The 16023-nt window shown below is 39.6% G+C and overlaps 1 protein-coding gene across 1 annotated transcript in view; it reads left to right on the forward strand.

Moving 5' to 3' along the window:
* SNTG1 (syntrophin gamma 1) overlaps window positions 1–16023 on the forward strand; it is a 1529981-nt gene that overhangs the window by 288061 nt on the left and 1225897 nt on the right. The window contains exons 5-6 of the mRNA XM_086917997.1: window positions 4289–4332; window positions 4420–4461. Of these exons, the coding sequence (XP_086774123.1) occupies window positions 4289–4332; window positions 4420–4461 (86 nt within the window). The remainder of the gene's footprint in view (window positions 1–4288; window positions 4333–4419; window positions 4462–16023) is intronic.

The raw sequence follows: 16023 nt of genomic DNA on the forward strand, positions 1-16023 counted from the left end.
GAATTTATGTACAATTGAATAGCTTAGAGTGAAGGGGTGTACATTGGAGTGTCATTCACTGGATAGCATAAAATGGAGAGGCATAGATTGTAACAGTGTCAATTGAAGCAGTGTAGAGTGGAGTGGCATAGAGTGGAGTGGGGTACTGACATAACTAATTACATTACTGATGACAAAGTCTAATTCTGTTCCCTCAAATTACTCGATAATCTGCTAGATCATCTAAGAAAAAAAAGTAGGTAGTAATAGGCCTAAAATCAAATACTGCTTTGCTTGACTGTATGTAAATGTGTGCATATACAAAATAGAAATAGAGTAATCCTGTAGACAAGTCATATTCCATTTTGTAAAAGTTATAGGGTTTAAAGTTTCCCTTTGAGTAAAGTTTTAAGTGCAATCATTGAAACAAAGCAGATATTGAGTGCAACTAGTTTGAGTTAAAGATGTTTGTTACTAGGTTGATGCGTATATCAAAGTCTTGTTGCCAAAATATGTGGGAAGAACTAAAGCTTATCCTTTCACTATATTTTTCACCTAGGGATTTCTGTGCACATGCTGGCAATTAAGCATGGGCGAATTATGCGAATCTGGCGTTCGCGAATCTGAGTATTTGCGAACTCGCAATCCGCAAAATCCACGAATTCTCGCGAATTTGCAGATTTTTTTGTTTTTATAGTGTTCGCAAGGGTTTCTGCCAGTTCGCGAGGATTTTGTGCCAGTTCGCAATTCCGAACTTACTTGTCGGCACGCAAAGGTCGCGACTATGTTGTTTCTACATCTAGTTCATCATCACAGGTTCACAGCACCCTCTGTTTCAACACTGCCACCCTCTGTTTCACCCATGCCACCCTCTGGTACATCAATGCCACCCTCTGGTTCATCATCATCACTGTAGATTATGGGGGGAAAAGCTTCAACTGACATGAATTAATTTGGGGTTGATTTATTAATGTGTCACTGTTTTAAAATTCCAGTCTGGCACCTGCTTCCTTGTGTGTAATTTGCTTTCTGTTGCAGTGCAATTTTTTTCTCCAGGACCTTTGTGGCCTACTTGTAGCTATTCTATGATCCGGCTGTGAGGGTCAGAGCAGGGTCATACAATTGTTGCAACTAGCAACTGAACTCTGGAGGGGCCCCAGTCAGGAAGCACTACAGGGAATGGTTACTAATGATGAATTTGAACTTTTAGTGCTTTCAGTTTAGCAAAACTCGTTTTTCTGCAGAACAGCAAATGTAATGCCCCAAACAAAATTACTTGTGAAAGTTGATTTCTAATCCAAAAGTGATCCAAAGAAAGTCAAAAGGCCTCAAATCCAAAAAGGGCAGGCAAATGTCAATCCTCATTTTCAGAAGGTCTATGCTGCTTGCTTGTGGATTTCTTGTGCAGAATTGCAAATTTTGTAATTTCGCGAGTGCAAGATTGTTGCTGCCCGCCGCACCTACATGTTCGCAATTGCGAACTTATGCCACACGCCGCAAATTGTATCACCAAGAGAAAAAAAATCCGCTGTGTGCGAATTTGCGGATTTTCGGTAAATTTGCGAGCGTTCGAGGATCGCGAATTTACAGAAAATCCGCGAGCTGAACGGATTTTCCGCCTTGGCTTACTGGCAATAAAGAATTGTCATGTAATGCCATCAGTAATATCTAGATTTGAGATTTATGAAGTTTTACTATTTATTTCAAGGTTTTCATGGAAAAGTTTAAGAGATCATACGTTGTTAAAGAATGTACAAAGTATGGATGATGCATTTACACACAGTTGCAGTGTGATTATAATCCTTGTTCTAATTGTTCATACCATTCTGCAAAATGTATTGAACTATGTCATCAATTGTCTGTTTAACTTTAATGTCTTTCTTGGATTTTTTTAAAACATTTTTATCTATATAAATATACGTATAGGTGTATATATGCACACACTCACACACACACACACGCACATATATGTAAATTTTGATTGGATAATATTGTATTACATTTTATTCTTATTTTTTATTCTGGTATAATTCTACAAATACTCACAGGCATCGTGTGTTAAAATGTAGTTTTTCAGTTAGATTCTTTAGACTTTCTATGTTCAACGGTGCAATATTGTATATTTACGATGCCTAAATTTACTGAATCAGAATTCTTTTATTGCTTTACTTTCTTTTTTCAGTTACATGAAAGGAAAAATAAAATATAAATATTTATAGTGTTTGAAATAAGATTATTAAAATAGTATTGATTAAACAAATTGACATATAGACCTCTAATATTTATAATTTGATAGGCATTTTCACATGTACAATATTATAAAGTATATTGTGATGTACAGACGGGCAATTGGTACATTTTTTAACCAATGGTGTTTAAAGAACTGCACTTTGTATTGTGCTTTTACATACCAATGGCCTTAATAGTCCAATTTAGATACAAAAACTTTGGACCACTAATGAAAATTAAAAATAGACATAACGCTTTTCCTGGGAACACACATGATTTAGGCATAACATTTGAAAATATAGAGACTGTTAGTAGGGAAATAAATCAGTAACTACTGTTCATCAAGTGTCAGAAGTTTGATCTATTAAGGAGATGATGCATATACTCACCAAAGACTCATAGGACATATAATAATATACAGATGCATGCATTTGAGGCAGAGAGGTTTAGCAAATATTTGTATGCAACCTCAGTGAAGACACAACTTTACTTAAACAAAATAAAGGAAGGAATCGCTATCAGATCAAACTGTAAAAATGGGTTCAGCTGTTGGTAGGAATGTAAACCAAATCTAATTCTATACAGAAATCGACATGGTAAGCAACTAAAAAGTATAAATTGTGTTCCAAATATATTGAACGTTTAAGACTAACAGGTGTATGACTACTGGTCAGTCCATCTGATGGAGATTTCACCTTCTTCCCAGTCAGACACAATTGTTGATCCAACGTTGAATATATTTTAGACATTTATAAAACACTGGAGCTGATGATATGGGCAATTCATCCCATTGCGGGACTCTGTAAGCATACAAAGGAAATAACATGAATGAGGTACAGTCAAAATGTTCTCGCTGCCACGAAGGTGACAGCGATGAAACACAATTCTCTCCAGCCTGATGTCCATTCCATGCAAAGTAAGACAGATGCCTGCAGGGATGGGTGTTAAGTAGTCAAGTTAACATGTGGCAAATGTACTTTTTGACTACACAGGCATGACTAATAGTTTGCCTGCCCCTTCCAGATGCACAATTGTTTCTTGACATGGGTAAATTTACTAGTATTACCAGGTTGGGAAATTATTTACAGAGGGCACGTGACCACTCACAAATTTACAGAATTTTTTCCAGTGTTCTTCGAGGTTTTTTTTTTGCACTTGGTAATCCTTGTGAATAAATGTGATGCACCAAAACCTAATGCATTCCAGAATGGAGTATGGCTTGAAAATGGTGGAAGACAAATGCTCTTGAGAATGGCAGCATTCCCAAATTAAAACGGTAAAGTAATAAATGAGTGCAGGCACTATGACAAAGTTTATTACTAATGATATCTTATACAGTAAACCAACACTAATTAAAGCGAGGCAACTTTATTTGAGCGTATGTATAATATTCCACACATATTCACAATTTACCGTGCTCTCGTGCTGTTCTCTTTCCATTTTGATCAGACTGTGCGATCAAAGAGGATCTCACAATTGTCACTTTCTTTTTGACAAAATAATGAATTGCAGAAGACACGTATACAGCTTAGCATTGTGAGATAACGTGAACACCTGATACTTTTATAGGGGGCATGTAACTCCTATCTATTCACTTGCGTATGTCACTGCTTACTGAATTGATAACTTCATTTGTGTTATTTGGCAATTATTTCTGAGGTCAGACTCCTCTTATCATAAAACGACGTATTAACCTCTTTCTTCAAAATGAAATAGACATTTCAAATTAAGCACTTATTATCCTTAACTGGAAGTTGTGTCATCCATAAACCTTACACAACCATGTACTTTCTTAATAGATAATTCCTAAAGACATTTTGGATAACCCTATTCCGTTTATATTATGCCACAGAAAAAAAACACCACTCAGTGCAAGAGAATAATACAGTATAATAGTCCTGAACAACTGTGTATGTAAATTCAGGAATTAAAGACAGATTAAATTAATGAATTGGCAGTATTCTTTGAAATAACACAGTGGTGATAGCTTCAGTACTCAAAATGACTGCTCAATTAATTCCCTTAATTTCATGTTATTTGTACATCCTTTTATAAAAATGGTATTTCTCTTTTGCTGCAGCTGAACTCTCAGGCCTGCTCTTCATCGGAGACGCAATATTACAAGTAAGCCTTGTGTGTTGTTTTCGCTGTTCAATAACACCATTTGTTTTAATTGAAGTAAATTACATGTTGAACCTCTCTTCCTTGCAGATAAACGGCATTAATGTGAGGAAATGCAAACATGAAGAAGTGGTGAGCTATCATGATCTTTATCTTAAGAATGAGCTGTAAGCTATTGTGAAGTGACTGGCAATATCACTGTTATTCATTTTTGCTAATGGCAAGACTCAAGGAGTTTGAAATACTCAGATATACGTCTCTTGTTGGTCCTTATCCCACTAGACTATTTAAGCTTGTTGTGCTGAAATAGAATCCTTCACATGAAGCAAATGCATATTCTGATCAATATAGGCTATAGAAATCCACAGGCAAAGCATCACAGGAAATACTTCATGCTAAGCTTTTTTTAAGCACAATTAACACGATTTCCATTAACACCAGATCTGTACTAAGTTACAACCCATACATAACAACTACAGGAGCGATTATCTAAACTCAAACTTGCTACTCCTCCACGTTTGTTGATGTGGAATGGCTTGTCCTACTTCTATTATATTGGAAGTATTGTACCATTCTGCATATCCTTTCATTTCTTCTAAGCCCTTTCCTGAAGGTGTGTATCCATTAACAGAGTATTGCAATTGAATTCTGGCTAATTTAAGTATATGCCATGTGTTGGTTTATTTTTATAGCTATCCACTTCAATTTTAGTTTGCATATTTGATTATCAGGCAGATGTTTCCCACCTTCAGGTGTGTTTTAATACATGGTTGCTAATATTCAAAGCCTTTTGGTTCATACCATTCTGACTCACTATTAGGAAGGAACGCCCTTGACACTCCCCTTCATAATAGCACAAACACTATTTTGTGATTCACCGACTCGCAAAATATTGTTTGTAAATATCACCACCCTTTTTTGCAATCGCAAACGGGCCGATTTGCTGTTTCGACCGCAAAAAAACAGTCATACACCTGGTCCCAGGTTCTCTGATAAGGTCTCATTATGGAGGTAATTAGAAGGTTTTGTAAGTATTTCCTAGAGGAATGTGAGCCCCTCCCCTAAAAATTGCAGAACAAGATAATAATAACATGCTAGGCTAGTTACATCGAAGTCAAAAAGACCGTGGTATATAGGTAAATTAAGTTCTAAATACAAAGGCAAATGTGATCACATGATTCATATTCATTAATTAACAGGTATTGAATATCAGAAATCCTGTGGTGATAAGGATTGATTTATTCCTTTACTCTTCACCTTAAAGAAGAGGTATTCATCAAACTCAAAGATAGCCAGTGAAGATGTTTTTCCCACCATAGAGGCACACAAGCCTGGGGATTTTCAAGACTCAAACATACATTAAGAATAGAAGTCAACAGTACAAAAATCATACATTTAAAGAAAAAGAAAACAATTTTACAGTTATACAAGACGGATGATTATTCAGGGATAGAACATATAGATAAACATCACATGAATCATAAAATAAAGATAAAACATAACAGGAAAGAACTATGAAGATAGGTATACTGATGCGCCCACAGCCAACGTGAGAAAACAAATATCCTAAAAAGGATGACACTCTTATACTCAATGCAAGAAATATTTGGTGTGATAGACAATCTTTACAACCTATGCCCAAATTAATATATGTGAAGCTAAAATAGTTCAGGAGACATCTCTCCATTGAGGAATTAGCATATATACATGAAAGCCACTCTGGTAAAACACCTTTACAATGCAACTTTCATTCCGCATACCTTCACTCTGCATACCATTACAACGAAAGTACCATTACTCCGCAATACTATTATATTGCATGCCATTACATCTTATATGCTTTTACCACGCATGTTTTCCAACGAAATTCGTTTTAAAAGCATGAATGGTAAAAGCATATGTTTTTAATATTTAAGTTTAAGGTAAGTATATGGTTTTAGTTTGGTGGTGTTGAGGTAAATTTTTAGGGGTTCAGGGGTATTTTAAGGGTGGGTTTGGGTTATGGGGTACAGGGGTATTTTAAGGGTTCAGGGATAGCTTTGGGGTTGTTGGGTACAGGGGTATTTTTAGGGTTCAAGGCTAGGTTTGGGCTTTGGGTAAAGGGGTATTTTTAGGGCTAAGGGATAGATTTGGGTTTTGGAGTACAGGGGTATTTTTAGGGTTCAGGGCTAAGTTTGGGGGTACAGGGGGATTTTTAGGGTTCAGGGCTAGGTTTGGGTTTACGGGTACAGGGGGGTGTTTAGGGTTCAGGGCTAGGTTTGGGTTTTGGGGTACAGGGGTATTTTTAGCGTTCAGGGCTAGATTTGGGTTTTGGGTACAGGGGTATTTTAGGGTTCAGGGCTAGGTTTGGGTTTTGGGTACAGGGGTATTTTCAGGGTTCAGGGCTAGGTTTGGGTTTTTGGGTATAGGGGTATTTTTAGGGTTCAGGGCTAGGTTTGGGTTTTGGGGTACAGGGGTATCTTAAGGGTTCAGGGCTAGGTTTGGGTTTTGGGGTACAGATGTATTTTTAGGGTTCAGTGCTAGGTTTGGGTTTTGGGGTACAGGGGTATTTTAAGGAGTCAGGGTGGGTTATGATTATGGGGTGCAGGGGTATTTAAAGGGACTAGGGTGGGATTAGTTTCTAGGGTGGAAAGGGTAATTAATACATTAAAAAAAATTAAATATATATATGTATATAAAATATATATATGTAAGATTGATATATATATACATATAAATAAAACAATATAAAAGAAGAAATGTTTTATTTTAACAAAAAAATCACATATATATGGATGTATGACGTTACAACGCATGCTTTTACCACGCATGCCTTTACAACGCGGTTTTTACAACGCATGCCTTTACAACGCATAGTGCTTTGGGGCGCTGGATAGTGAATAGTTTAATTTACTATTCCAACTCCAGTCCCTGTGGATAGTAGGGAAGGTGTTGGATAGTAAATTAAACCTATTCCCTATCATAGAGCGCCCCCCAGCGCAATGCGTTGTAATGGTTTGCGTTGTAAAAGTTGTGTCGTAATGGTAGTGCGTTGTAAAAGTTTCATTGTAAAGGTTGTTTACCCATATATATATTGGGGGAGGACCTATTACTCATTACCATGGATGTGACCTCCCTATACACCTCCATCAGCCATATTGATGGAGTTAAGGCTGTTGAACACTATCTTAATCGCAGGCCAGCATGTTTCCATCTGCATTACAGGATGCTTGTTGATATGCTCAAAATGTGTCTGGAGCATAACTATTTCTATTTTGACAATACCATTTTTCAATATATAAGGGGTGTTGCCATGGGGGCCTGCTTCTCCCCCAGCTATACTTGTTTGCATATGGGGCTGTGGGAGGAGCAGGTCCTCAAAAGGCAATATGAGGACATCTTGAAGGAACATGTCCCCTTGTGGCTAAGGTATATAGATGACCTTTTTCTAATTTGGAGGGGGCCAGAAGATTTAGCCACACAATTTGTCAAAAACTTGAATGCCAACCATTTAAATCTGGAATCCACTGCCCACATTAGCAAGAACTCGGTGGTCTTTTTGGACACGGAAGTCTTTACATCTGATGGCTCCATATCCACTAGACTTTATCGGAAGCCCACTGCGGGCAATTCATTTCTGCACGCATCTAGCCATCATCCAACGCACTTGATACATAGCATCCCCTATGGGGAGCTGCTTAGAATCAAGCGCATCTGCAGCAGTGAACAGGAATGTAAACTTGCCCAAAATGCATGTAAGAAAAGATTTCTCGTGAGAGGCTATGCAGCTTCCATTGTGAATAGGGCCATCAATAGGACTCAGAACCTAAGCAGGGAACAGGTATTAGGTTCAGGTCAAATCAGCCCAGTTGGGACTGATTGCCAATCATCTAAAGTCAGAGTCATCTTGGACTTTAGCAAACAGCATGGGGCAATTAGACGAATCCTGAATCGGCACTGGGGTCTACTTCTACGGGACCCCATAATCGGGGATGACTTGACTCAACATAAACGATTGCCACAACTTGCCTTTAGAAAAACCCGATCAATGTCTAACTGCCTCGTCAAAAGCAATGCCGAGATCAAGTCACCCTTGAACTGGTTATCAAAGCAAAAGGGGTTCTTTAAATGTCTAATATGCAAGGCTTGCAACCATGCCAAAAATGTAAAAACCTACAATACCCCTTTCCTACCTAAACCTGTCAAAATGACAAAAAGAATTACCTGCAAAATGGAATACATGGTATATGTTTTGGAATGCCCGTGTGCACTGCGCTATGTGGGCAGTACAAAATTGCCCATGCACAGGAGGATTCTTCAACATATCCGCGCCATTACAAACAAAGACCAGGCATACTTAGTCGCGAGGCACTTCGAGGTAGTCCATAATAGCAACTCTAACCTATTGAATTATTTTGCCATTGGCTGTATACCTTTGTCACGAAGAGGGGACAACAGGGAGAGTGCTCTGCGCAAGTTAGAGACTAAATACATTCTAGAACTGAACACCAAGTCTCCGTTTCGTTTGAACGCGACCGAAGACTTATACACATGTTTATAAAACATGATTTATGTGTATGCAAGACTGCAGGTCTGACAAACCATGAGCGCGCTGATTAGATTATCCAATCTTATACATTTTCAAATTCATGTGCATACATTATTTATTCATTTTTGGTTTCTCTTCTTACTCTTCATTTTTTAAATCACTTAGGTGGCACTCTTTATATTTGTTACAATACACATTTCTATTAACACACCTTGGAGTATTTCAGGGTATGAGGAATCACGGTTTTATAGTTTGGCCTTCACCTCCCCTTTTCTGCCTATAATAAGCCTTTTAGTAAGCTGTGCTTGCCCACTTGGGCAGGACTGAGTAACAACCCCATCATTAGGGTAACAATATGCATAATTATTTCCAGCAGCAAATTTGAAATTTATATATTATCACAACCATGGCATAGAGTGATAATAATATGGGGACCCGCTCAAATATATTTTTGATTTAGGTCCAAGGCTTGCATGCCCATGTATTATTAGGGCATACAAACTGGAGGTTTTTCTCAAAGAATTTCGTGAAACCCCAATTATTCTTGTACCATCGCATATTGGTGGCTGAATGTGAATTGTTTATTGATTTTATGAATATTGATACAATTATATTTATAATTTTAAACATTTCCGTATATTTATATCTTATATGTATTTGCCATGGTTTGAATTTACAAATCTGTAATCAATTTGATGAAGTGTACCTTTTTGATTGCTGCTGTTTGTGATACAATGAATTGTTCAGTTGTATTCACTTCCGTAGTCTTTTATCACATTTAAAATGTATAGTCTGTCTTTTATTTCTTGCATGGTCTTTGCACAGCTGTAAATAATGACATTGGCACTTTAAAAGGGCGGTTAACTTTATGCAACGCGTCATGTGATCAAGGTCCAGGTGGGACCGAAACGCGTCATGGCGGCTTTGGTGCGGGATACTTGAAAATAAAATTTGGCACAAAGAACTTTATGGGTCCGCTAGCTCATCTGCTTACCGAGAAGCTGTTTTGGTGGAGTACGATAATATATATATATATATATATATATATATATATATATATTTATATATATTTTTTTTATATATATATTTATAAAGTACTTTTACAAAGTATATGACTTCACCACACATGCATTTACATTGTAATGGCATGCGTGATAAAGTCATATGCATTGTAAAAGTTTGAAGAATTATTGCTTTGTGGAGTAATGGTACTTTCGTAGTAAAAAATGCGGTGTGATGGTATGCGGGATGAAAGAATTCGGAATAACATCATATATTCAGCCACTCTACCAAATCTGAAAATAAGCATCACGTAATAGTCTAGGAGGAGGGAGATGAGAGAAAAGAGGTAATTAGTTATAAGTTTATCTGGGACCTATTATCCAGTGGTCTAAGATTACAGCATGCCTGTAAAATTTCCTGAGAGTATATGCCATTCTTATAGACGTACTCATCAGTGCTGTAAAATGGGAGGTGTGATAGTAGTCACAAGACGGTAGCATTAATTAGTAGTCAAGAGATGGGGATGCCGCACCGTTCTTACTTCTCTGTATGTGTGGCCCTAAATGTAGTATCCCTAACATCAGGTAAAGTCATATCTCATGTGGTTTGGTCGAGAAGTGCCATTTAAAAGAATTAATAGAAGTTATATAACACAGTTGCAATCAGTGCTAATCTGAAAGTGGGGATATCATTACGTGGTTGAATTCAAAGGCAGAGATATTGAAGTGGAATGGAAGTTGATATACTGCTATCTGGAAATTACTGTCATCATATTGGGATTATATATATTTTATATACATATACGCTCCAAACTTTCCCTAAGCAATGAGTTGCACTCCAAACACCAACATAAAGCGATGCTTTTAATCAGGTACGAACAGTACACGCCAGTAGATTCAACCAACAGCTGTTCCCTCGAGTCTTCGCCTTACGCGTTTCAAAGGAATAACCTTCTTCTTCGGAGGCATATGAAGACAGACAGTTCTTTGCAGTTTCCTGTTCAGTTCCACTTAATTAATGCTGAAGTCCATGCCCCCAGATGGGCTGCTCGTTTGAGATACCTGTGGAGCATTCTGGGAACTGCAGTCCAGGAAAATTCCTTGCTAGTCCTGAGAGCACAAATGCACTGTAAATAACCATTTCAAGCCCGCAATGGGACTCCGCTGATGGGCGCTGCTCTTAATCCTAATTGGGGTTTCCAACGGCAGGGCTCGGATACATCGGGCCTCTGAAGAAGAAGGTTATTCCTTTGAAACGCATAAGAGGGGCAAGCTTCGAAACGCGTAGGGTTGTTTCTGTCCGTGTGCCAGTAAAATACTGCACTGCGAGCAACATTTGGGCCCCGGTTCTGGTTTTTTGCTGAATCTAAGAGCATTGGTGACCAGGAGTGTGTTCATGTGGAAAGGAGTGGCGATCCCGCCAGGAAGCCCGCTGCCGAAGGAGGCTTGAGCACGCCAAAACAGTGTGTATAATATATATAAATATATATATATATATATATATTTATATATTTATATATATATATATATATTCACTGAAAAAACCATAGGTTATAGACCATATATAGTTAGGAATTAGCATTTACAAAACCTTGAAAATTCACTGAAAAAACAATAGGTTATAGACCATATATAGTTAGGGATTAGCATTTACAAAACCTTAATTTACTCGCACAAAACCATTGAAATTCGCATATATAGTTAGTTGCACTAACTATATATCGCGCACCCGCAATCCACTGCTGATGATGTCACATATTACATCATTCATGACATGGTCAGTGACATCACTGATGACATCACTGATGACATCTCAAATGACATCACTGATGACATCACTGATGACATCTCGAATGATATCACTGATGACATCACTGATGACATCTCATTTGACATTACTGATCACATCACTGATGATATCATTTATGTGATAATACAATGAACATCTTCAGACTCTAACATAACCTTAGATACAATCAGTGTAAACAGACACTCACAGACTGTCACTTATCCATGGAGTTACTCACACACCTAGTCAGTCATGCAAAGAATCAATCACACCTTCATTTTCTCAACTATACAGTTATACACACCTTACTTATTCAAACATATACTAACACATATTTACTGTCTTATACAATCCCTGATACATGTTCACAATGATCCATACAGCCACTCACACATTCACTGGCTCTTATGCACAGTTATTTATATATGTCAACTCTCACATGTACTGTGTTTTACATATGTACTTACTTTGACATGTAGCACTGAGAAATCCATTCACTCACCAATACACTCATGCAGACAGTCAACTGCCCATACAGCTGTTTCCACATGCACTTTTGAACCCATACATATAGTGAATCAACTACTCACACATCTATGCACAGAGTCACACACCTCCCAGCCACCCACACACACACTCAGTCTCCCATACAAATACTTGGGCAACCAATCAATAATCCATATAGTTACTCATATAGCTACTGATCAACACATGCAGCAGTTTACAGAACAACAGACATAATGATGCACACATTAAGACAGTTTAGTCACTAACCCATGCACTCAGTGAGACACATTAAATCACTCACTCATACAGTCAGTCATGCACCTACTAAATCCTTCATCCAGATACTTATACATCCACTCATTCTTCAATATGTAAGACATATTTTAACTTTACAGAAACATACAGTCACTGGGTGTTGTCATCAGTGATGTCATCAGTGATGTCATTTGAGATGTCATCAGTGATGTCATCAGTGATGTCACTGACCATGTCATGAATGATGTAATATGTGACATCATCAGCAGTGGATTGCGGGTGCGCGATATATAGTTAGTGCAACTAACTATATATGCGAATTTCAATGGTTTTGTGCGAGTAAATTATGGTTTTGTAAATGCTAATCCCTAACTATATATGTCTATAACCTATGGTTTTTTCAGTGAATTTTCAAGGTTTTGTAAATGCTAATTCCTAACTATATATGGTCTATAACCTATGGTTTTTTCAGTGAATTTCAATGGTTTTTTAATAGCAAATATCAAAAGCTGTAAAATGTCAAGTACGTGGTAGGTTAAAACATTTTCGTATTTATGCACGCTGATGTGCTTTGAACGCTGCCCCCCCCCCTCCTCTTTTCTTTTAGGAGTATTCTCTCTTTGCAGATAGTGAAGGGTAGGTAACACAGGCCTTTGCCCCCGTTGTAATCCGTCGTGCCTGCTTCCCTCTCCATTTGATTGATTGTTATCCTAGCATTTATTGTTTTGGAATTGGTTCTCTTTGGTTCATTCTCTATTTACAAACAAGCACAGAGTCACAATACTCTGTTTAGTCTTTGCAGATAGTGAAAAATCATTAAAAAAACAAAAGGAATCAAGCAAAATCAGTAGGCCACTAATGGGATCTCTTTTTGACCTCGCTAAAATAGAAACATTATGAACAACCCCTCATGACAAATACGAAACTAGTGAGAGGAACTGAGCTCGACACCATGATGGCTGCAAGACAGCTCGGCTCCACCGCCCACCCCACCCAAAATAACGACAAACACTATGCAAATATTATAAATATATACAACACACCAGCAAAGTAACAGGGTAAAACGTTTTATTAAATAACTATTTACATGGCAGCCTGCTGCAAAATCGATCCAAACAAGCCTTTGTATTTTGGGCTCAAAATAAACCATCAATAGTAAGATTTTCATAGGTGAGTGTAGGTTCATGGTTTTCCATCCACAGACTAAAAGCCTGGAGTGGGAGTGAAAGAACAATAACTAGGTAAGAAGGAAGGCAGAGGTTGTGGGAAGGACTCTGGATATGGTATGTTGCTTGGTCCCTGAGATGCTTCGATGTCACTGCCTTGCACAAATGGCATAAGTCCTGGATGTTGGGTGCCATAGTTAAGGGTTCCGAGCAGCGCTTGTAACACTGTCTGAAGCTTATTTGCACCTGCTGCAGCTTCACTATTCTCAAAGTAAATGGGGGCTGTTTGTGGACCTGACTGCATTGGAAAACAATGTGATGCGGTGCCTCCCTGACCCACTTGACGGAGGCCCCCGAGATAATTGCGCCTGCTCCACACCTTGTCCCACAATCCGTTTGACCTGAAGACACGTCCTGCGGTGCCCTGGTCCGACCATCACATATACCTGTGCCAGGAGACGGCGTGGGGTGCAGTAGAAGGGAGAGGCGGCGCAAACGAGCCTCCCCCACCTCCCCAGGTGGAGGTTTCTCAGCTACACCCCAGCGCTTCACTCGACCAGCTGACTTGCGCCCGCTCTTGCGACACAGTGCCTCGCTCAGCCAGCTGAATTGCGCCTGCTCTTGCTATTACAACGTCTCACCCGCCATCCAACGGAATTGCACCCAATCTTGCGGTACAGTGACAGGCGGCTGCTACGGAGTTCACGAAATGGCGGTCGGCTCCACAGACTTGGGCCTGGCCTGCAAAGATGGCTCTGGGCAACCGTGGAACTCGGACGCTTGACTGCTAGGGCATGGGCCCCATTCCCAAAAGAGTCCCCTCAGCCTTGAAGATTCTACAACAGTCACCGGGACCCCCGACTCCCGTAGACTTCCGGTGGGGAGCGACTGCCATGATTGCTCGCGGAATGGCCACGACGTAGCCACGAGATGGTGGTGCTCTCATGCTGACGCCAGCTTCAGTCTGAAACATCCAGAAACACTGTAGACTACCAATTCGATCAGTTCTGGTGGAGCCCCAACGTGACCCGGTAGAGAAGAACTTGCCCTCCCCTCTTTGACTGATGGTTCTTGTTGCCTGTCCCTTCTCTTGTCATTTAACAGAACTTTTTGGACTGCTGAAAGGGGTTGTGTTCCGACCGCTGGTTGGTGGAGACATTTTGACTATATTCTGGACCTGCGTTGTCGCGTAATGCGTCATATGATGCGCCGCGTTAGCGCACCCGGAAGTCCTCCGGTGCGCGAGGCGCAGCTTCCCGGAAACGATCCAGAGCGCGGCGCGGCGCGCAGCGCGTAACGTAAGCATAACAGGTCATGTGACTTGTTAATAAAACTTTTCATTGGTTCATTTTACTTTTGTTATTCTAATGATGAAAGGCTTGGTCATATGACCTAAAAATAACACTTTTCATTGCTTTCGAACATTTTTTTTTCCCAAATGATGAAAGCCCCACCTTTTTTTTTCTCACTCTGACTTGTAAAGCAAAGGACCCAGATGCATTTACAGTTTATCACTAACAATGTTCCAGGCTAATGTATTTTCCCGGGAAATTTACAACTGTCCTGCAAGTAAAATATTCCTATTTCGAGAAAAAAGGGCGTTTCTTCGTCCCATGAGGGAGCCGTTGAACAAAAGAGGCTCGGCCTGCTGTCTTAGTCGCTGATAGGCATGAATATCGGATTCTTATCGATCACTTTATGTTGCAGGATTGGAAAACACAACAGCCATTTATCTTTACTGCGTTCCTGCGTATTATACCTTTTAACCGTCATGTAATCGGGCTGCTTTATTTCACTTGCCTTTTACTAATTCAAAAACAGTGGCTATTACTCAAAACTTTACCAATCTAGGAACTACTACCATGTTTTGTTTTAAAAACATTTATTGTGAAAATGTCAGTATACAAATATGGGCCTATAACCACGTGGGCCGAATGTTCAATCAGTACTCGTCCCCGCCCGCCATGTGCTTCAAAACTGCATACGTATCTCGTGATATCAAGGTTGGGCAACCAGTACACAACAAGGAGTTACGAGTCCCATTTATACCGGCGCCATTTAAGGCAAGGCCGGGCAGGTCCAGGATATAGTCAAAATGTCTCCACCAACCAGCGGTCGGACCAGAACCCCTTTTGGCAGTCCAAAAAGGTTTCGTTAAATGACAACAGAAGAGATAGGCAACAAGAACAATCAGTCAAAAGAAGGGACGCTTTCGTGAATGGGGCCCATGCCCTAGCAGGCAAGCGTCCGAGTTCCAAGGTGTCCCAGGGCCATTTTAGTGGACCAGACCCAAATCCAAAGAGCTGGCCACCATTTTGAGAGTCCTGTTGCAGCCGGCTATCGCTGCACCGCTAGAGTGGGTGCAATTCAGCTGGATGGCGGGTGAGTCACTGTACCGCAAGAGCGGGCGGAACTCAGCTGGATGGCGGACGAGACGCTGTACCGCAG

The sequence above is a fragment of the Lissotriton vulgaris genome, chromosome 4_1 (genome assembly GCF_964263255.1).
Source record: "Lissotriton vulgaris chromosome 4_1, aLisVul1.2, whole genome shotgun sequence".
Classification (NCBI taxonomy): Eukaryota; Metazoa; Chordata; class Amphibia; order Caudata; family Salamandridae; genus Lissotriton; species Lissotriton vulgaris.